We start from the raw sequence: 22,290 nt of genomic DNA on the forward strand, positions 1-22,290 counted from the left end.
ACCGTTCTAAAATAGAATAGAAAAGAAAGAACACAGCATACTTCCAAGTCATACCTCCTGTAAGACAGCACTCTTCTCCAGATGCCGAAAAGGATTGGAGCCACTACCTATATTATAAACAAAAAATGTCTTTAATAGCTGTCCTAGACAAATTTATTGTCTACACAGAGGTACTGAATGCTTGCGATAGTCACCTAAGTGAAGTGACCACTTGGATATCACAATGACAATCATTACTAATACACATATAAATTGAATAAAATCATTTTTATTCTGGTACTAGCTGTCATTGCTAGTCATTGAAGATCTTGTACTTCTCTTTTGCGGGATCCCTGCCCAAAATGAGCGTCTTCTTCCCCCGTCCTCTTTTCACATGAATGTGACTAGTACATGTCATGTGCACACAGCGAAGATTAATGAGATTGTGGTTGGGCCCTTTGGATTTCCCCAAAGGCAAGCACTATCTTACATGTTTTCAACAACTAAGGCGAGGCAGAAAAGAGTTTAGCAAAGAATCCTATCAAGCTGGAAGGGGCCATGGAAATTTACTAACCCAAACCTCGACCACACCATGGGAGAGCAGCACCAAACACTGAGGGGTTTTGGTTCGGGAGTTTGGGGCGGGGGGGGGGGGGGGGTATTGTTTTTAGGTGGCTCAGCATCATCCCCATTTGTTCTGGACCAAAGACCGGTATTAGGAACGCAACTCACTTTTGGATGTCTGAGCATTAAACGACCTATGTACCACGGGCCAGTCTTAGCTCCCTGGGAAGCGGACAGAGTTAAGGTCCCCGGGAAGACTGGAAGGTTCAAGGCACTTCCAAGTTCATACACACACACACACACACGCATTCACTGCCCCGTCTAGCCCAGACCCACTCTGGGCCTACCACTACCAGCGCCCCCGCTCTCACACGCGCGCACCCTCTCCCTCCGCCACGCGCCGTGGGCCCGCCTCCTCTGCGGGAAGCCCACCCCCGGCGAGCGCGGCGGAGGCTCCTCCGAGGGGCTGCGCCCGGGGGAGGGGGCGGGAGCGGGGGGCGGGGCCGCCGAGCTGCCGGACGCGGCGCGCGGGCGCGGGACGGGAGCGCGCGACCCGAGAGGAGGCTCCGGCGCCCGGGGGAGGGGCTAGGGGCAGGCCCCAGGCTGCAGCAGAGCGGAGCCGGGCGGAGGGAGGGGCGGGCTCCAACTCCGGCCCCCTGGCACACCGGCGCCCACGCCTTCGGGTCCGCGGCCCCCGAGAGCAGGTGGCGGCGGGCGGGGAAGGGGCCCCCGCGGCTGAGGGTGGGCGTCAGAAGCCCAGCGCGTACCAGACTCCTCGTCCTTCTTGTCGAATTTTTTAATCATCTTGGACGACTTCCCAGCGCCCAGACCCACCGCAACCGTCCCAGGCGCCGCAGCCGGCGAGCGGAAGAGACTGCAGGAAGGCCGGCCCCGTGCTCTGGCGCCGGTTGGGTCGCCGTCCCGTCACTCGGGGAGAAGGCCCGCCCTCCCCCGGCTGTCGCGGCCGCTCCGGTCCCCTGGGGACGCGGCCACGCCCTCTCCTCCTCCCCCAGTCGGGCGGAGGCGGGGCCAGGCTCTTGGGGCCCCGGGGCTGCGTCCCGGACCCTGCATGGACGGGTCGGAGCCGGGGGCTGGCTCTGGCCCACCCAGCCAGCGACCGGGTAGCCCAAGCCCGAAGGGGGCAGAATGCGATTTTATTTGGTTGGCACGCCCTGGATGGTGACTTCTTCAGGCCCCTTAGTCTCTGCAGACAGAGGCGGGAGGCCTGGAGGGTTTGTTTTCACTTGACGACAGTGGCGTTTTTTATAACCCACTGCTGGGCCCTTCCATTGCGGAAGGAGCTCTCCCCTGGCACAGTTCTGGTGGGTTTCTCTTCCAGGAGCGACGAAAGGGTTAGTGGTTCCCAGATCATCTTGGAAGTCGGCAGGTCACTCCCTGACTTGACGACTGCAACAAAGCACAGGGCACCTTGGTGAATGTGGATTTCCAGAGGATCTAGAAGGACACGCAGTGTGGGGCAGGAAAGAGACCCACCTGGAGGGACTGAGGAAGCTGGTCTTTACTCTTAGCAAGAGGGTCAGTTTTGGACCACGGACTACCATGCCCAACCTTCTTTATAGTTCTGGATTCCTTCCCTTCATCAAAACCCAGTTTAAAACACTGCCAGTTTAGAGTCTTCCCTGTTTCATCCCACCCCTTTCAAATGATTCCACCTGCCGCCATATTGACACTTAGATTAACTCTTAACAAGGTGCATTCACTTGTATATTCATACTCCTCTTAGCCTTTTCCTAAAGTGTAGGTGGTTTTCTATTCTCCTATCCGAGAGGGTAACGAAGAAACTATTTCTACCCTTGGCTTCAGTGTCATCACTTTATCCAAATTCTTTCAACCTCTGCCTGTTCTTGGAAGCTTCTATGGTGGGCTTTTCTTGCTTCCATCCATTCGTACTTTTTTGATGAATTATGTCTTGCAAATATCCCTTGAATCTGTTTCCTCATTCCTACCGCTGTCACCTCAATTCAGGCTCTATCATCTTTCTCTTGGACGGCCTCCTAATCAGCCCCCATCCAATTATGGTCCCCATCCAAACCATTCTTTACTTAATCTTTATTTGGATTAGCAGAAGAAGGGTTTGCTAGCAGTCTCTTTTGCTTGAGGTGGAGACATTGTTTCAACTTCACAGCCCCATTGTCTTTGTTTAGGGAAAGCATCACAAGGGGCCCTTTAGATACATAAGTAAAGTAAATAGGTACTCACTTTTCTTGGGGGAAACTGTAAAGTCACCAGAAATCTACTAATTGCTGTAGACTGGTATATTAAGTGTTGAGAGATTGTAAATGGTTAAATGTAAATTGGGTAGATCCTTAAAGGTTCATGCCCTTGAAAAATAAGAGAAATTCTAATCTAGATTAGATTCTAGGTTCTAGAGAAATTCTTTCCCCCAGTATTGACTTAAACCAAACTGCTGATATCCTACATATAGTATCATTTAAGATTTAACTCCAGCTTTACTAAATGTGCTATTAACTGTTATGTTCGTCCTATCTTGCTTATAAAGCTCAAATGTTGCCTTGGTGGACGGGTGGAATTTCCCTTGAAGGAAAAAAATATCACTACTTATTATTCCTGCACTGGGGGTGAGGGGGACAGTCTTAGTGCTTGATAAGTGCTCAACACTTATAGTTGCCCCATAGATGTTAAATGAATAATAATGTGTAAGGAACATTTTCATTGCATTCTCTTCCATGAAACCTTATCCCAAACCCCTTCACACCATGTCCTGCCTCGACCCCAAAGAAACTCATGAACCTCTGAAACCCACAGACTTATCTTTTGGTCCTTCTAGAACAGTTTTCCACAAAGTGTGATATGCATAACACAAGGCAGTTTTAGGTGATATATAGATAAATATTTTAAATTTTGATTATTACAAATTTGACTAAATGTATGTCAGGAAAAGAATGTAACTGGTATATTATAATATAGTATTAAGAAAGGAACAACAACAATAAAAAAAACTTTTAAAGAAAAACATTATATAAGTAACAGGGCAAATAATATATCAATATGGCCCAAACTATTGAAGTAGTAGGTGATGTAGTTTGAGAAACACTATGCTAGAGCTTTCTTGAAATTTGAGGGTTAAAAAAGAAAAGAGAAGGAAAGGAAAAGAAAAGAAGAGAAAAAGAAAAGAAATTTGAAGGTTTAACAGGCTCCAAAGCCTAGGAGCACTCAGGCCTCTTAACAGTTCTGAGCTCCCAGGCTACAAAGAAAAATAGTGTCCAGAACCTCCCTGAGAGATCTCTTGCCCCCAAAATGTTGTCCCTCCTCCCCAGATCTGTAAGCCTTTGCTTTAAAAGAAAGAAGCTTACCATCTTTCCTCATATCTCTTTTGCAGACTGAAGCAAAGTTGAGCTGGGGGTACATTTTTTTCTGTTTCCTCAAAGCATAGACCTTTAAATACTTCCCTTCGCTCTTGAAATCATTGTCGGTGGAAAACCTTAAGAAAGAAAGCTCATTTAGTAGATCCTAGGGCAGGAGGTTAATGGAACCAGTCACTATACTCTAATTCTGGGGGAAAAGAAAGGACGGTCCCTAGAGAGTTCCCATTAGTATGGAGTGGAAGTATTGCTCAGTGGAAGGGATTCTTCTAGAATCCAGCATTGTAAAGCTGTGAAGGAACTCTAAAATCTCTTCTGGGGCACCTGGGTGGCTCAGTCAGTTAAGCGTCTGCCTTCAACTCAGGTCATGATCCCGGGGTCCTGGGATGGAGCCCCATATTGGGCTCTATGCTCAGCGGGGAGCCTGCTTGTCCCTCTCCCACTGCCATTCCCCCACTCCTACCCCACTTGTGCTCTTGGCTCTATCTCTCTGTCAAAAAATAAATAAATATATCTTTAAAAAATTAAAATTAAATAAAAAATCTCTTCTCTCCTCCCCAAATTAGATGTGGGCTGCTCCTATAACTAGTTTCAAATGAAATCTCATAACACATTGTTCTTAAACTACAGCCCTTCGCAGGCACTGAGAGAAAATGTTCTGTTTCCTCTCATAGATCTTTGAGTACTTCTTTTCACTCTTGAAAATCATTCTCGGTGAAAAACCTTAGTTTGCCATTATTGTCTCTTCTCATTAGGGTATAAATGAGGTTGGGGGTCATGTTAGGGAAGCTGTCTTATTATTATGCAGTTATATATATTTCCTACAATCAAAAAGCTTTTGTTAAATTGTGGTGAAAAGAGATAGTAACATGAATAAGGGAACGATAGGAAAGAAAATGAGTACAGGAGCCGGGACTTCACCGAAACCACTGTTCTCGCTTGGGCGTAGTATCCTCCAACACGGTCACAGGAAAGGTTGGTTTCAGCCCAGATCTTAACTTTCTTTCTGCAGACATCTGGGGTAGGCAGAAGCGCTCAGGGGGTTTGCGCCGATAACTTTCCTGCCACGGAGGAAAGAAGAGTAAGTGAGGGAGTAACTGAGCCCTTGCAACTGAACCAATTTCCTGGACTAAGCTTCGATTCCTCTAACATGATGTAACAAAACCTGCCAGAGAGGGAGGTGGGGACTGAAAGCCAAAGAGAAGGAAGCCATAGAAGATACCTTCTAACACCCCCAGGGGATGCCTGAAATCATGAACAGTACTGGGCCCTAGATACGCACTATATTTTTTCCTATCCGTACATACCCATGATAAAGCTAAATTTATAAATTAGGTGCAGTAAGAGATTAATAACCATAACCAATAAAATAGAATATATTGTAGTAAAAGTTACGTGAATGTGGTCTCTCTCTCTGACTCAAAAATAATGTACTGCACTGACCCTTTTCCTTCTTGTGATGATGTGAGGTGATAAAATGCCTACATGATGAGATGCAGTGAGGTGAGTGACAGAGACATCGTGACTTGGCGTTAGGCTACTGCTGAAGGAAGATCATCTGCTTCTGGCCCGGGGTTGGCTGTGGGTAACTGAAACCGCAGATAAGAGGTGGGGGTGGGAACTACTGTACCCATTTGTTTTGTTGCCAGATGACATGTCCAAAGCTTGGTCAGTATCTTAAGTCATTGACTGGACTTGCCCAGTGGCCCTTTGAAGTGAATGGCAGAAGACTTTACCCAGTTTTGAGAAGGATTCAATTAGTGAATCACTTAGGGAACCAAGCATTTGGTAATAAATTGGGAAAGAAATGCATGGGACTCTACCTTCCTTTCTCAAAGATGGCTGCCTCATTCACATTCCATTCTCTGTCTGCAGTGAAAAGGTCATGAAATGGGATGTTTTGTGAGGTAATCATTTCACCATTACTAAAGGTCATAGAATCAAAGACTTTAAGAAAAGATCTTAAAGGTCACCCAGTCTAACCATTCATGTGGCTCTCTTATCCCCTCCACACTATTACTATCAAGTGGCCAACCTTCCTGTACCTAAAAACTCAACCTATTTCGTCTTTGTTCAGCTGTTGGCTGTCCCCCCCCTAACTTCTACTCTGTAGCCCAAATAAAACAAATCTAGTGTCTCTTCCACAGGGTCCTTAAACAATTTGAAAAGATCCATAATATTCCTCCTAAGTTCGTTCTCTCTTAGGCTCAACATTGCCCATATTTTGAACTTCTCTTCATGTGATCTGGCTTTGGGCTCCCTATTCTGATTTTTTCTGCAACTCATTTGAGAAAGCTACTGTTTATATTCTTCCTGATGTGTGGCAATCTGAAATGAAAACAATATGCTAGTAACAGCAGGACACATCCCATCACCCTGTTAAAGTCTCTATTCAAATGTCATCACCTCTTCTGAGAGTCTCGCGTAACTGTGCTATCTAAAATTGCCCCTCGCACCCACTGCGCTCCATTCCCTTATCCTGCTTTGTCATGGCACTTACACATTCTACAGTATCTGTGTGATCGTTTGCTTGCTTATGGACTGTCTACCTCCCTAGAATTAAACTTCATTCCGGCAGACTTTGATGTAGTCACCGATATATCCCTACCACCCATAAGAGTTCCTCGCACAAAGTAGGTGCTCAATAAATACTTGTGGAATCAATGAAAGAATAAATGAATGACCAGACTGATTAAATGACACATATGAGCTGCTTCTCATGGAATTTTAAAGCCTCTTTAAAAAAAAAAACTTCCTGTTGAACCATGTCTTTTAAATTCTGTACTCATTCTCTTTAAGCTCTTCCAGTTGTGAGGAACTTCTGTTCAAGTTACCTCAAAAAACAGAAGTTTTATTCTAAGAGCACACGTGCCTAGGAACTAAGACATAGCTAACAATCTGTCCACAAAAAGAGCAGAAATGTTACCAGAGCAGATCTCATGGCAGAAAAACAGGAGAGGAAAGGTCTTTGGAATCCAGGACAGCACTAGTTAAGGACCACCAGAGCGTGGGTTGGTGTATCTCGTCTCTGACACCCTGTCATTAGCTTGTCTCCTACTTTCTTCCTGTCTGCTTTCTTCTCTCTCCTGCTGTGTTCACTCCCTACTTTTATTCTGTATCTTTCCTCTACCTGTAGCTTCCGCTTACTGGTTTCTACTTCCCTAGAACTTCAACCTGCCCTGCTTCTGCTTTCATGGTGCCTACGCTCCCTTCTTCCTCCTGGTTTGATTTTTTTTTTTTAATGGCTTCTCTCTACCTGTCCTTTCAGCTTTCATTCCCACTGCCTTCATCTTCCCCTTTCCCAAATCAGATGTCTGGAAGCAGGAATCTGACCGGTCTGGGGATTGTTGGTTGTTGATAGGTTGGTTGGCTTTGGTGTTGGTTTGGCTTTTGGCTTTGGGGGGGGTGTTTGTTTTCATTTGGGGATACCAGTCTGCACACAGGGCACTGATCAGCCTATGAATTTTGCTTCACTGGGTCTGGTGTCCCCCTCAGGTCCCAGCTAGTTGTCCAAGGGCACCCTTTTCCTCATGGACGGTGGTAGAGCCATTTCACTTAGAAGGGGCTGTGAGGATAGCCATCCCTGTGACAGACATGCCTGTTCCATTCTTCGATTTGCCTGCTGGAAACCACCCTCTTCTTATATACGTACCTGGGCATAGCCAAAGAATGCTTCTTTTGTATACGAGCTTAGGCTCACTAAAGACTGTCACATTTGTCTAGCAAGGGAAAGGGGGTGGTTGCAGCGTAAATATGAAAGAAGCATTCTAGATATTGGGCATGTCCTTCTTCTCGGACTTGTTCCAGGTAGCCTGTAGAATTACCATGGTGTCGGTCTTTGACAATCAGTGCCTTAACTCTGTCTATGAATACAGTTTGGCTGGGAGCACAATTCGCTCATGTTTATGATCAGGTCCTGCGTGGAGTTGGAAGGCCCATAAAGTGCCAGCTGTTGGAAGAAAGCTCTTCTTACATCAAGCTACATGATAATCTTGTATTTCCTTCTCCACCTTGAGTAGGACAATCCTGGGCCAGCATTTCTTCCTCTCCCAGGGTACATTACCCATAACCACTGAGAACTGACCACTGAGTTGATGCTCAAAGGGCACAAATTCTGAGACCCAAAAGACCGTAGGCGATGAATTCGTGAACGAACTCACGTTCAGCATGTATCATTGCATATTAGCGTCTTACCCTCCATTTGGAGAGGAAGCTTTTATTGCCATTCATCTAGGAACTAAGGAAACTCGAACCTCAAATTCACCACGTCGTATCACGAGAGTCTGTCTCGGGTAATTTCTGTGATAATTAGATTCTTTTGTTTGCACTTCCATTTACTTCAATTTCTTCTTGTTGTATTAGGTCTGCTCTCAAGGCTGTCAAGATCTTTTGTAGATCCTGACTCCTAAATATCTTTTAAATGTATTTTCTTGACTTCCTCTGCGAGATTTAGTTCAATTCTTCAGCATCTCTCACCTTGACTGTTGTAGTAACATCACAACTAGTCTTTCTGATTTTCTCTTCCACAGTGAACACATCTTTCTCCCAACCTCCAAGAGCAGTGTTTCTAAAATGCCAATTTGATTATACCTTTTATGTCCCCACATTTACTCTTTTACATCTCCGTAAATGCACCTCACTTTCTCGGGTCTTCGTGCCTCTGCCTTTCCCTCTGATGGGGATATTCTCCCCTTCTTTTTTTTTTTTTTTTTTTTTTTAAAGATTTTATTTATTTATTCGACAGAGATAGAGACAGCCAGCGAGAGAGGGAACACAAGCAGGGGGAGTGGGAGAGGAAGAAGCAGGCTCATAGTGGAAGAGCCTGATGTGGGGCTCGATCCCACAACGCCGGGATCACGCCCTGAGCCGAAGGCAGACGCTCAACCGCTGTACCACCCAGGCGCCCCAATCTCCCCTTCTTTTGTCAGGGGGCACCTCCTCTGTAAAATCTCCCTGATGACTCCCTTTCCCCCAACAAAGATGCAGAGCTCTACTCTACGTTAGTTCTGTATCTCGCATATTCTTTTATCCATGTATCCTGGTATATTTTAATAACTTGTGTATCTCTCATGTATTGATCAGTGTCTCCTACTAGACTCCAGGTTCCTTCCAGATAGAAACTATTCGGAAAACATCTTTATATTTTAGTTCTTTGTTTAGTGTATGTTCAGCAATTGTTTACTGGATCGAACATGAACTTCCATAGTGTAGAACTGAGTCCCAAATGTCTGGAGGCCATGATAGTAAATACTCGGCTCTGTTCCTCTCCCCTTCTCCTGATACCCAAAAGCAATGGGTGTAAAGCATAACCCTCATTTCCCATTTAGTTATTTCTGTTCCTCATTCCTCATTTCTTGATATATCCTTTACTGCTTTATACTCAACTAGAAAGCCAGTGGCTATTTTACCTTTAGTTAATTACAAACTAAATGTCTTTGGCCAAGGAGGAACAATTTCTAATTAGGACCATGCAATGAAGTTTCATGACACAAGCTTGTGCAATTCTGAGTCTTTCCCAGGCTCTCCAGATTCTGTGTGTGTGTGTGTGTGTGTGTGTGTGTGTGTGTGTGTGTAGTACATGGTAAGGAATAAGAAGAAAGAAACTGGCTTCTGAATACCATCTTCCATGTTAATTTAACTCCCTTCTTCAAGCTAACTCCTAATTCCTCAGAGTCCTTCCTCAGGGAGCCAGGATGCTTCCCCGGGCGCCATTACCTTGAACAGCAACTCCTTGGGAAAGTATTTTGGGGCCATGTCCTTTGCTTGCTGGTCGGTTGGGCAGGGAAGTGGGTTGTTGGTCATAATCAGTAAGGTCTTATCCTGATCGTACTCTGCTACTTTTAACATGAAGCTTTTGATTTTCCTGTTTCGAGCCAGGAATTTCTGCAGGGCGGTGGGCTTCAAAGGCGCATAGTACTGGGCCTGAGCGACACAGAGGTTTCCAGAGAGACAAAGGGATTAGGTCAAGAGAAGATTAACAAATCAATTGGCTAGTCTTCTGCCTCTGCTGGGGAAGGACAGAGACTGCACATGGGCTGGACAAATCTGCTCTGAAAGTTGTTTTACAGAAAATCTCTGAAGCTCCCTGTCCTTCTCTGCCCTCAGAGCAGTCCCCATAAATAGTCTAAGGGGTGAGGAAATGAGTTGGAAAAGTTTCCACATAAAAGGAGCAAGATGACTTAGTTCTTCTGCAGAAGTGTCACATCTCACCCAACACAATGGGGCAAACAGAAGTTTCCGTGTTAAACCCAAATGGCCTTCTGTACAACTCTCTCTGAGGCAAAGGGAGAAATTGCCAGAGACCAAAGCTCCTTCCTTATTCAAGGAGCCCAACACAGCACCTGTCTGCATCTTCCCACCCACCAACATTTCTCCGCAGGCACAACCACATTAACGTGCAAAATAAGCACAACCTTATAAAGGAAAAGCAGTCACAAAAGACAGTGAGTCATTTATGATGTGGTGGGGGAAGGGGCCGTCCCACTAAATTTGCTCTTCTGTCTATAGGAAGGAGGCAGAGGATTGGAGAGGGAGAGAATGGAATACCTCCTAATTAGAAATAGGTTTTCTCAACTTAAAAATAAAACAGCTGTGGGGCGCCTGGGTGGCTCAGTCGGTTGGGTGTGTGACTCTTGATTTCGGTTCAGGTCATGATCTCAGGGTCATGAGATAGAGCCATGGGGCTCCACGCTAGGTGGGGAGCCTGCTTGGGATTCTCTCTCTCTCCCCCTCTGCCCCTCCATTCCCATCCCACCTCTGCATGCACCCTGCTGGACCTTACCCTTAGGGAGCTTGGGGGGATGAATCCTTTTCCACCTACCAAATTCGGATGGACTGTGTAATGCCGAAGGTTCTTCAGAACAAATTTTGATTGCCAGACTGTATCACAGATCTAGAGACAATAATTGAAATCAGTGGTTTCAAGTCGCACCGAGCCTAAACAATATTCCATTCCTCACTTCACCTGCTTCTGACTAAAAATTGGTCTCTCGTTTAAATTAAGTGAGGAGAACACTTGCAATGTTGGCACCCTGGGATACTAGAATGCGGGCCACAGCAAAGAGAGCTAGGATCTGAGGCATCCTGACAGGGAAGCTTGTACATGGACATGTGGAGCCACTTTATGGATGCCAGGCAAAGCTGTGAGGGGGGAAGAAGGTAAGGGCAGCATCAAAGCTCAGACGGGGACAAATCACTCCGAGGCATCAGACCTCTTCCTTCTACCCTTTCCATTTCTATAGGAAATCAGGTGAAAATCAACATGGGGGACACCCTCTCAGGAGAAAAGCAAGTTGTAAAAGGGCAATCACCTAAGGGTTGTAGTGGAACGGAGCCCCAGGGACCATTGTCCGCTGAGACGGAAGCAGACGCGTAGAGGAAGGGAGAAACAACGATGCATTTTGCTTTTTTTTTTTTTTTTTAATATTTCTACAGTGCATGATTCTTCCAGGAATGTTGCCAAAAGAGAACTGAATATAGTAATACTCTGTCCACCACTTTGCATTTTTCCGCTGGTGGACGTGCTGGTGATTGGCTGGTGGGTGGAGTGTTGCATCTTGATTGTACAGTTTCTGGGTCTCCTGCATCCCCTTCACTGACCCTGGGGTGGTTGCCTAGCCTCTAGCTCAGCCGTAGGTCACCCAGAGATGAGTCAAAGGGATGAGGACACAAGGAGAGAAAAGCTCTGAGTTACCGCCTTTGGGCTTGACATAATCAGAAATCAGAAAAAGAGGGGTGGGCACAATCCTGTATATGGATCAGCATTTCTAAAGACCGTTATGCCCCCAAGGAGGTGATATGGTAAGATGGGGTGCGGAGGAACGAGAACATGCACTGAAAGGTGAGAAAAGCATGAACGTGAATGGAAAAGAGGGAAGAAGTAAGGATGGGACAGAACTGTGCCATGAGGGGAGCTGTTATGCTCCCGGGGGAAAATGCCAAGAGCTGGCAATGCCCAGGGGCTGGGGGGCAGACCAGGAGGACTATCAGAGCCATGCCATGCATTCCATGAGGAACAATGGGAAGAGAGAAATCCAAAGGTGCAATGATTTAATTTTATTCCCCTTTTGGAAACCCGGTCCCTTTGTTCAAAATAAAGATATATTATGAACAAGCTGCTTCGCAGATATGATATATATATATTTAGAATCATAGCAGTCTCAGAAAAATTTGACAGGAAGATGTGAAAACTTTTCTTTTATAGGTCTTTTTTTTTTTTTGAGGGGGAAGTGGTGGAGAGGAGCAGAGGGAAAGGAAGAGAGAGAGAGAGAGTCTTAAGCAGGCTCCACACTCAGCATGGAGACTAATGCAGGGCTCGATCTCGTGACCCTGAGACAAAATGGAGTCAGACACTTAACCAACTGAGCCACCCAGGTGCCCCAGTAGTGTTTTGTTTGTTTGTTTGTTTAAATTATTTTAGGGGAGAAAGTCTCTGAGGAAAATGTTTTTACTCTTGAATATTTCTGAGGTATTGCATCTCGGTTCCAAATTAGTCTACAGCGGTTGACTAAGCCCACAAGGGTGTCCAAAGTGCACTATGTTTTTAGTTTTATGTTGAATTACACTATCCTCGCTGGTAAAATAAAAGTTGGCCTGGAAAATTCACTGGCATATTAAAAAATCTGGGGAAGCAACTGGGCTACCCAATAGAGTTTTGCTGCAAGAGGTGGCCATAAAGTCTAACTAAGTCAGGTTTCTAAGATGGCTTTATGGTCCCTGGCTCCTAGCCCTGATTTGTTGCCGATATGTCCTTGTCTCTTTTCTAAGTCTCTGTTTCCCTTCCATAAAATTAGGATAAATCAACCTTGCTCTCTGTATAAATCTTAACCCCTTTTTGCTTTTCAACAGGAAGCTTGTGAGCCCAACTTAAAAGTACTCTAACTCTTTCTTCTAATGCTCTTTCTTACCTCATCATTATCAACCACTATTCCTTTCTCAGGTTTAAGTGAGCTGGTTCCTGGAATGTCTGATTTGCTTTGTTGACACCTGAAAAAGAAGAATATCTGATTGTAGTTTCTTACTCTGAGGCCTGGTCTTTGGCACATTCTCAATCTCCCTCAATGAAGTTTGGGAGCCGGACTTAGAGAGCTCAGTTTGGGTGATCACTAATTGAATAGGTATGTATAGTAAAGAATAGGATTCATTATCCAGCCTTCATGCTGGGGGAAAACAAAACTTCAGTTTGAAGACTTAAGCAAGTGGGACCACTTGGAGACATGATGACATCTGGTAAGTTGAATTCTTCTAAAATAGGAGTTTTAGACAACTTAAGGAAGTGTTCTAGTAGACAGCTTAAGGACATTCTTTTGGGCAACTGGACCTTCCTAATACCTTTAAAGACCACCTACTATTTTGAGTGCCTACCTGCCTACTCTTCTCTGCAGGGAAATGACTCTACCTTCGCCCATAACTGATTCCACGAGAAGGGATATTATTAGTGGGAATTCACAACTAAATTTCTAATTCTTTTTTTTTAATATGGAACACTTCACAAATTTGCATGTCATCCTTATACAGGGGCCATGCTAATCTTTTCTGTATCATTTCAATTTTAGTATATGTGCTGGTGACATGAGCACAAATTTCCAATTCTTAATGACCATGCTTGGATCACTGGCTCCCTCTTGTACCTAACCATATCTAGGTTTCTCTGTCTAGAACTAAGGTGGTAAAAATCATCCATGGCAAATATCCTCATACTCTGTTCTTTCTCTTACTTTCCGATCCCCTACCCAGATACCAGTTCCTTTTGGAGAAAAGAGGGAGACAGGCGCTGCAATATTTAGTAAGAAAGTATTTTAGATTCCTTGACTAATTCTACTAAACCCATTTAGTGCCTAAACACAGTGAAAGATACTCATCAGTAAGATTGGGTTAATGATTAAAATGGCCTGCTTCCTCCTTGGAGATAGTTCCTATTTGGATATGAAACTAGCTTACATTAAGTAGGAGCCTGGGACTACCTGAAGTAGACCTCTCACCTCTAAAAACTGAGGGTCACAGTGCAAGGACCAAACTAAGAAAAGTAGAAATAGCCAAGCTATGTAGTTGGCAGGTCAACTGTTGTAGGATGGTACAAATCATCCCAAATCCAGTATCAAGTCCCACCCAAGCATGGCTCACTTCCATCTGTTGCTGCCTACCAACTTCATCATCAACTCAGGCCAGAGGTCTTAAAAATAGTTGCAAGGGGAGCAGGTGACACGTTGTGGATAGAGCAAAATAAATTCATCCCCACTTACCATCTTCAAGTTGGTACCCTTTTGATGTGTCCTATTACCTTAAGCTGTCTATAATAACATACTGTAGTCTTTTATATTATAGCACTTTTCAAAATGCTTCTTTATTATTTCAAAGGCAGCACAGGATCCCAAATACTCTTTTTAAGGCCAATTTAAGGGGCGCCTGGGTGGCACAGTCGTTAAGCGTCTGCCTTCGGCTCAGGGCGTGATCCTGGCGTTATGGGATCGAGCCCCACATCAGGCTCCTCCGCTGGGAGCCTGCTTCTTCCTCTCCCACTCTCCCTGCTTGTGTTCCCTCTCTCGCTGGCTGTCTCTCTCTGTCAAATAAATAAATAAAATCTTTAAAAATAAATAAATAAATAAGGCCAATCTAAGGCATAGAGCTGTGGGGAAAATGTTCCTTCAGTCCGGCAGTGTCACCAAGGACAGTCTGGTGCCTTCCTTTTGATAACACTACTCTAGGTGCTGCATGAAACACAGACCGAGATCCGTGGTTTTGACCTGAGGACAGTCAGTCAATTAGAATACTTTTAATGAGAGTCTACTCTGAGACTAGACTTGTTCAAAGCGATATGGCCTACGACATATGTTTGTATAAAATGGTATTTATAACTTAGTTGAGCAAACAAAACCACACACTGGGTATGTCTCTTTTGGCCCATAGCTGTTCACTGCTAAGTGGGCCAGTCCGAGGCAAGTATTCACCCAGAGGCTAAATTCAATGCCTCCAAATAGTCCACGTTCTGCAGGGGCTCAATTCAATCCATTCCTTCCTTAGCGCACACCATGTTCCCAGCCCCGTTCTTGATCCTGTGTGAGGAAAAAAGAGAAGACTGGTAGGTGCTGTCATGAATGCAGAAAATGCACAAGGGGGCGCCTGGGTGGCACAGCGGTTAAGCATCTGCCTTCGGCTCAGGGCGTGATCCCGGCGTTATGGGATCAAGCCCCACATCAGGCTCTTCTGCTGTGAGCCTGCTTCTTCCTCTCCCACTCCCCCTGCTTGTGTTCCCTCTCTCGCTGGCTGTCTCTCTGTCTAATGAATAAATAAAATCTTTAAAAAAAAAAAAAGAAAGAAAATGCACAAGACATGATGACCTTTGTCCTCTAGAACTTAGATGGTAAATGGTGGGGTGAAGGGGTGGGGAGGGGGGAGTGACTGGTCACATTTAAGTGACCGTTAAATGTGAAACGAGAATGACAAATACATGCCAGGTATGTATGTATGACAAGTACATATTAGATAAGTCATTTCATCTCTTGGGGCCTTGATTTCCTCATCTTAAAAATGGAGAGAGTTAACCGCATAATTTAAAGATGTTATTCTAATTCCTTTAGACAGCGTGAGATTTCCCTACATAAAGCCCTGAAATAAAATTGACTCACAGGCTGGTCACGGGAGAAAGTTGGAGAACAACGGTGCTTTCATTTATCTCCCCTTTCAATACAACCACGCTCCCCAGGTGGGAAGCTGGGGAAAGTGTGTGTATGTGTTGGTGTGGGGAGAGGGTGACAGGGAATTGCTGTATATTTTTTTGATATAGACAATTCAAAATGGAAGCTAAAAGTTGATGAACTACCAGCCACCAGTTAGAGAAGAGAAGTCAGTAAGGCTTGGAGGGACATTCCCTAAAGGATGTGGAGCTTGAGTCATGGCCCTGTCAGATGGTGTGTGAAGTCACCTACCTGGAAAGTATTTATTGTTGTTGTTCTAGTTAGTAAGACATAAAAGTGGATATGAGTAGGACTGGATCAAATTATGGGGGTCTTGACAATTAAGTAGAACTTTGATAGGCCTATCAGCCCAAGCTCCTATAAAGCCCACGGGTTTGGAGGAAAGATTGTGTTAGTGTTGATAGTGCCAATAACTGATTGTTTAAGGTTTATATCTTATTTGATTGTCTAGACATAAACCCTAAAGACAATTGTCTAGAGTTTATGACTAGACTGAGCTAAACTCTGAAAATTCCCTCAAGGGAAATAGACTAATGAGCTTTTCACCCTTTTCTCACCTTTAGTTTACTGGAATCATGAGTCCAATTCATGTGTATATTGAAACTACAGTAAATAGAAGCCATCAAACTGGGAGGTACAAATCTTGGGCTACTTTTCTGCAACCCAGGGTGGAAAGAACAAAATCACACAAACACAAAAACCACACCCGAAACAAAAAGGGAAAGATCTGGTATACAATACCTTGAAAGACATCAGGAAACCCTATTTCACTGAGGAAGGGGTGATTCCTTGGCACTGAAACTTTCCATTTTGAAAGTGTCTTATCCTTGATTCTGGAGAAAACACAGGAGTTTGTGATGAGCGGGCAATCTAGAATGCTGAGGTGTTCTGTGTTGGAGTCAGCACAAAGACATGCTTAAACAAGATCTGCTCCAATCTGCTCCGATTTGTTTTTCTAACCCATGACTTCCCCATACACATTCTGACCTTGGCACCACATTTTAATCAGCCTCTACTTTAGTCAATGTTTTCACCCTATTCCTCAAATGCAGTGAACTTTCTTTCTTATCCCCCATACTTAAAACGTTCTCCCCATTTCTTCAAACCATTTGAATCCTCTTCTTTATGTTACTACTGAGGTCTGTCCTCTTCAAAGAAGACTTCCCAGATCAATCCAATCCCAAATTCTAGCCTGCAGGCATTGTTTTTCTGTGTGTGCGCACGCGCGTGCGGGCGCACACTATTATATAGTATTTGTAGTTCTGCCTGTACTTTTCTTCTGTGCAGATAGTGTCTGCCTCCTAGGCAGTAAACATCGTGAAAGTGATATGTGAATTTTATATACATTTGTTCCCCCCACAGTGCTTTGCATATTAGGGATTCAAAAATCAGTATTTGTTTATTTCAATATATTTACTGACCATCCTACGCAATGGGAACAAACATAGATCAGACATACTCCTTGACCTCAAGGACCTCACAGTTTAGGCAGGAAGAGAGACCAAAAAAAAAAAAAGATTTCAGTGCAACAGATTGCAATGCCTAGATCAGAGATCTGTTCGGGATGCTGTCAGATCAAAGAAGAAGAGCACTAAACCCTGGGACATTTGGGACTAACATCTAAACTGAACCTAGAAAGGTGAGTATGAGTTAAACACGTGAAGAGAAGAGTAAATGGGCATTTGAGAAACAGGCAGCAACACAAGCAAAAACATGAGAACAGAACAAAGCATGGCTTGTATAGGGGAACTGTAAATAGCTTATGCCTAGAACATAAGATTTAACAGAAAGGTAGCAAGAGATGAAACTGGGGAGGAAGCCAGGGTCCAAATCCTAAAGTGTAGTCCCTGATAGAAGCTTCAAGGTTATTCTATGAGTAATAAAGAGCTATCAAGTTATTTTAAGTCAGGAGATTTGAACAACATATATTTTAGGAATATGAAAATGATGGCAGTGTGAACTCTAGATTAGAAAGACAGAGAGGCCTTTGAGGAGGCTATGGTACTAAGGAAGGAGTGAGAAATTGTTAAGTTACAAATTTGTGCTACTCACATCTGTCTGCTAGCCCTGGATGACCTATTCAAAGATGGCCAACCAGATTCTCTCTACTAGGAATCTGAGAGTTTGATAAAGACACAAAGAGATGGGAGCACTTGGGTGGCTCAGTCAGTTAAGCATCTGCTTTCAGCTCAGGTCAGGATCCCAGGGCCCTGAGATCGAGCCCCATATCGGGGTCCCTGTTCAGTGGGGAGCCTGCTTCTCCCTTCCCCGGTCCTACTGCTTGTGCTCTGTTTCGGTCTCTGTCTCTCTCTCTGTCAAATAAATAAATAAAAATCTTAAAAAAAAAAAAAAAAGACACAGAGAGATGAAGGACGATTGTAGCTGAGTTGTCTTACACAGCTTCCCAGGCAGAAGGCCTAAGCTCCACCCACTGAGGCCCCCAGAGCCGCTGCAGGTCCCATCCTCCCTGAAGCGTAGTTGTTCAGTTTTCCCTTTAATTCTGTGAGCTTTCCCAATAGCTTTTCAAATATCCTCCCCCATCCTTTTTCTTCTGAAATTAGTCAGAGTTCATTTCTGCGGTTTGCAATAAAAACAACCACCTAAACGGATGCGGGCTCTGAGCCAGCCAGCAGCAGTGAGGAGGGGTGAACGAGGGACGTCTGAAAGATGTTAGGAAGATAAAATTAATAGGACTTGTTAACCAATTGGATCCACAGGCTGATGGATATGGTCACATTTTTAGCTTGATTCCTTGAGTGAACGGAGGTACAATGTACTAAGTTAGAAAATGAGGGAGGTAGAGTGAATTTGGGGGGATAAATGATGAGCTTTGGTTTGGGTTGGTTGAAAATGAGGTACAGGTAGGGATTTTGTATAATAAATGGCTTAAAATATGGGTCTGGAGCTCAAGAGAGAGGTTGGGGATTGAGGGACCCATTTGGGAGACAGCCTCAAATTCATGTGCTAGTGGGAACCATGGGAGTAGATGAGATCGAGCAGGAGAAATGATGAGCTGAAGACACTAGGACACAGGACAGAGCTCCGGGCGACACAAACACCAAAGGAAGAGCACCCTGAGCAGATGTACAGAGAACACCGAAAAGCAGTGGCCAGAGGTTGGAGGAGAACCAGGAAAAGATAGCCATGGAAATCTTGGAAAGAGACGGTACCACGAAAAAGGGAGAACCTCTACCTTCCACCAGCATCCAAACTGCAGCTTTTGAAGGTACAGGAAAGGATTTTAAAAACTCACGAAAATTGCCAAAGCTTAATAAACAATACAGGGCTGCTGACTGTAAGGCAGATAAATCTAGATCAGAAGAGCCTACTAAGCTAGAGTTGATGGCAGAGCCAGGATTTGCTGGAACAGAGACTGTCTGAGAGAAGACAGTGTGAACGTGTCGCACATTCTCCACTGATTGTCTTCTTTTTCAGACCTAGGGGCTATATGAACCAAAGCTCAGGTCGAGTGTCCCTTTGTACAGGACCTAAGAGTGGGTCCCTCATCCCTTCACCTCCACAACTTTCCACAGCCAGATGGAGGCCTCAGACAGGGTACCAGCTAGGTAGGGAGGATGGGGTGCTGGAGTGGCGCAGTACATCCTGGAAGACGTGACCTCAGGAACAAAGAGCAGTGAGTGAGGACACCAGGCAAGAAGAACTCTTCGTGGAACCACCGTCTTCCTGTCCTCCATTTTGAACTGGTAATACAATAGAAACGTCTACCCCTTTGAAAGTAGTGCTATGGTAGCATGCACCTTCTTTCCATATACAATGCAAAAGTAGTGGCAGGGGCGCCTGCGTGATTCAGTCGGTTAAGCATCTGTCCTCGGCTCAGGTCATGATCTCGGGGACCTGGGATTGAGTCCCACATTGGTCTCCCTGCTCAGCGGGGAGTCTGCTTCTCCTTCTTCCCCTCTCCCTGCTCATGCTCTCCCTCCCTCTCTCTCTCTCAAATAAGTAAATAATTTTTTTTTTAAAGAAAAAGTAGTGGCAGGGTAGCTTATCCCATCCCTGTCTCTTCCTTTTATAAACAGCCGGCCAGCCACATGTGGTAAATAATCGGGGGGGGGGGCTCTTCCTTTGTCAGGAGACGCCTGTTGTTTATCAGTGACTGGTTATGTCTTTCCAGTTCAGGGGGATGTATTAGGAAGCCAAATTTATATTCAGACCCCAGCCATAGTCTCCAGACTAGCTCCAAACCAACCAACAACAACAACAAAAAACTCATTTTTTGAACTCATCTGATTTTTGCATGTTTTTATTCATTGCTTGTAGGAATTATTTATTAATTTGATAAACAGTGTATTAATTGCCCGTCGGGATGTTTGGAAGCTCATGTACATCCATGTCTGGCTACCGTGGAGGCTGCGGCTACCATGTCAGCCTTCTGCATCGGCGCAGATGCCAGAGAACCAGGAGGCGGGGGGCCCAGAAAGTTATCTCCTCAGAAAAGCAAAAAGGAAAGCCTGCTAGAAACCAGAGACCGGGCAGGGAGTTTTGCCTGGCAACCTGTCTTCCATCCGTGGGCAGAGTGGGACTGAGATTTATAAATTCATTCATCTCAGCTCTGACCAACACCAAATCTGAACAGAACTAGCATTATTCAGAGATGAATGAATGGAAAATGATTTTCAGAGCTAATGAATTTTATGAGGAGGAGAATGTAGCAGCAGTAATAGCCACCCTGGCTTAAATAGGGAGCTAAGAAAGGCTGCCAGAAATGGAGAAATATAAAGAAGAGCAGGAAATTAGGAATCTGGGAATTCAAGGCCATGAAATTTGTTTGTAGATTTATTTATTCATTTATTCATTCATTTGACAGAGAGAGAGAGAGAGAGAGAGCACAAGCAGGGGGAGCAGCAGGCAGAAGGAGAGGGAGAAGCGGGCTCCCCACTGAGCAGGGAGCCCGATGCAGGGCTCGATCCCAGGACGCTGGGATCATGACCTGAGCTGAAGGCAGACGCTCAACGGACTGAGCCACCTAGGTGCCCCTGTGTGTAGATCTATTAAAAATATACTACCTAGGGGCGCCTGGGTAGCGCAGTCGTTAAAGCGTCTGCCTTCGGCTCAGGGCGTGATCCCGGCGTTATGGGATCGAGCCCCACATCGGGCTCCTCCGCTATGAGCCTGCTTCTTCCTCTCCCACTCCCCCTGCTGTGTTCCCTCTCTCGCTGGCTGTCTCTGTCAAATAAATAAATAAAATCTTTAAAAAAATAAAAAATTAAAAATTAAAAAAATAAAAATATACTACCTAAAGCAATCTACAGATTTAATGCAATCCTTATCAAAGTACCACTAGTATTTTTTTACACAACTAGAAAAAATAATCTTAAAACTTTTATGGAACTGCGAAAGACCCCAAATTGCCAAAGCAATCTTGAAAAAGAAAAACTGAGCTGGAGGTATCACAATTTCAGATTCCAAGTGATACTACAAGCTGTAGCAATCTACACAGTGTGTTAGTGGCACAAAAACAGATCAGTGCAACAGAACAGAAAGCCCAGAAACAAACCCACGATTATATGGTCACGTAATCTTAGACAAAAGAGGCAAGAATTGTCTCTTCAACACACGGTGCTGGGCAAACTGGACAGCTACATGCAAAAGAATGAAACGGGACCACTTTCTCACACCACACCCCAAAATAAACTCAAATTGCATTAGAGACCTAAATGTGAGATCTAAAAGAGAGCCTAGGCAGTATTTTCTCTGACACTGGCCATAGTAACTTCTTTCTACATATGTCTCCTGAGGTAAGGGCAAGAGAAGCAAAAATAAACTCTTGGGACTGCATCAAAATACAAAGCCTCTGCACAGCGAAGGAAACAATCAACAAAACTAAAAGACTACCTACCGAATGGGAGAAGATATTTGCAAACGACATCTGGGATAAAGGGTTAGTATCTGAAATATATAAAGAACTGATAAAACTCAACACTCTAAAACCAAATAATCCAATTAAAAATGGGCAGAAGGCAATTCGCCAAAGAAGACATCCAGGTGGCCAACAGACCCACGGAAAGATGCTCAACATCAGCCATCACCAGGGAGATGCAAATCAAAACTACAATGAGATGTCACCTCACACCCGTTGGAATGGCTAATGTCAAAAACAGAACAAACAGCAAGTGGTGGCGAGGATCTGGGGAAAAAGGAAGGCTCGTGCACTGTTGGTGGGAATGCAAACTGGCGCAGCCGCTGTGGAAAACAGTATGGAGGTTCCTCAAAAAACTAAAAATAGAGCTACCCTACGATCCAGTAATTGACCTACTGGGTATTCACCCAAAGAATACAAAAACACTAATTCAAAAGGATACACGCACCCCTATGTTTATTGCAGCATTATTTACAATAGCCAAATTATGGAAGCAGCCCAAGTGTCCACCAACTGATGGATGGATAAAGAAGAGGTCTATACACGTACAATGGAATATTGTTCAGCCATTAAAAAAATGAAATCTCACCATCTGCAGCAACAGGGATGGAGCTGGAGAATATAATGCTAAGCGAAATAAGTCAGTCAGAGAAAGACAAATACCATATGATTGCGCTTATATGTGAAATTTAAGAAACAAAACAAATGAACAAAGGGAAAAAAAGAGACAAACCAAGAAACAGACTCTTAACTCCAGAGAACAAACTGGCGGTTACCGGAGGGGATGTGGGTGGGGAGATGGGTGAAACAGGCGATGGGGATTAAAGAGTGC

The 22,290-nt window shown here is 44.6% G+C and overlaps 2 protein-coding genes and 1 non-coding gene across 6 annotated transcripts in view; all 3 read right to left on the reverse strand.

The window, feature by feature from the left end:
* COPG2 (COPI coat complex subunit gamma 2) overlaps positions 1-1,440 on the reverse strand; it is a 112,651-nt gene extending 111,211 nt beyond the window's left edge. The window contains exons 1-2 of one of the 4 annotated variants that reach the window (XM_026511173.4): positions 1,311-1,440; positions 55-107 (exon numbers count right to left, since the gene is read on the reverse strand). In XM_026511173.4, the coding sequence (XP_026366958.2) occupies positions 55-107; positions 1,311-1,347 (90 nt within the window). In that variant the 5' untranslated portion in view covers positions 1,348-1,440. The remainder of the gene's footprint in view (positions 1-54; positions 108-1,310) is intronic. The other 3 variants (XM_048212810.2, XM_026511163.3, XM_026511180.4) reach the window with 3 other exon arrangements.
* A 269-nt stretch (positions 1,441-1,709) lies between these two features.
* TSGA13 (testis specific 13) lies at positions 1,710-19,976 on the reverse strand. Its single transcript, XM_048213138.2, has 6 exons — positions 19,941-19,976; positions 10,708-10,779; positions 9,603-9,809; positions 4,809-4,948; positions 3,879-4,006; positions 1,710-1,950 (listed from the first exon to the last, which is right to left on the reverse strand). Exons 1-6 carry the CDS (start codon positions 19,974-19,976, stop codon positions 1,784-1,786), a joined length of 750 nt encoding a protein of 249 aa, XP_048069095.1. The 3' UTR covers positions 1,710-1,783.
* LOC113267353 (U6 spliceosomal RNA) lies at positions 13,359-13,465 on the reverse strand. The gene has a single exon (XR_003320724.1). It is a non-coding gene; the product is annotated as a U6 spliceosomal RNA (small nuclear RNA).
* Positions 19,977-22,290: the final 2,314 nt, after the last annotated feature.

This window comes from Ursus arctos, unplaced genomic scaffold (genome assembly GCF_023065955.2).
Source record: "Ursus arctos isolate Adak ecotype North America unplaced genomic scaffold, UrsArc2.0 scaffold_3, whole genome shotgun sequence".
Lineage (NCBI taxonomy): Eukaryota > Metazoa > Chordata > Mammalia > Carnivora > Ursidae > Ursus > Ursus arctos.

Excerpts from the sequence above, each read along its gene's own strand:
- TSGA13 (XM_048213138.2), bottom strand. The coding sequence starts at position 19,976 with ATGCAGAAGGCTGACATGGTAGCCGCAGCCTCCACG. Across the intron at positions 9,810-10,707 it reads ACACAGTCCATCCGAATTTG|GCCCAGTACTATGCGCCTTT; the intron begins GTAGGTGGAAAA and ends TGTGTCGCTCAG. Across the intron at positions 4,949-9,602 it reads CCAAGGAGTTGCTGTTCAAG|GAAAGTTATCGGCGCAAACC; the intron begins GTAATGGCGCCC and ends CCTCCGTGGCAG.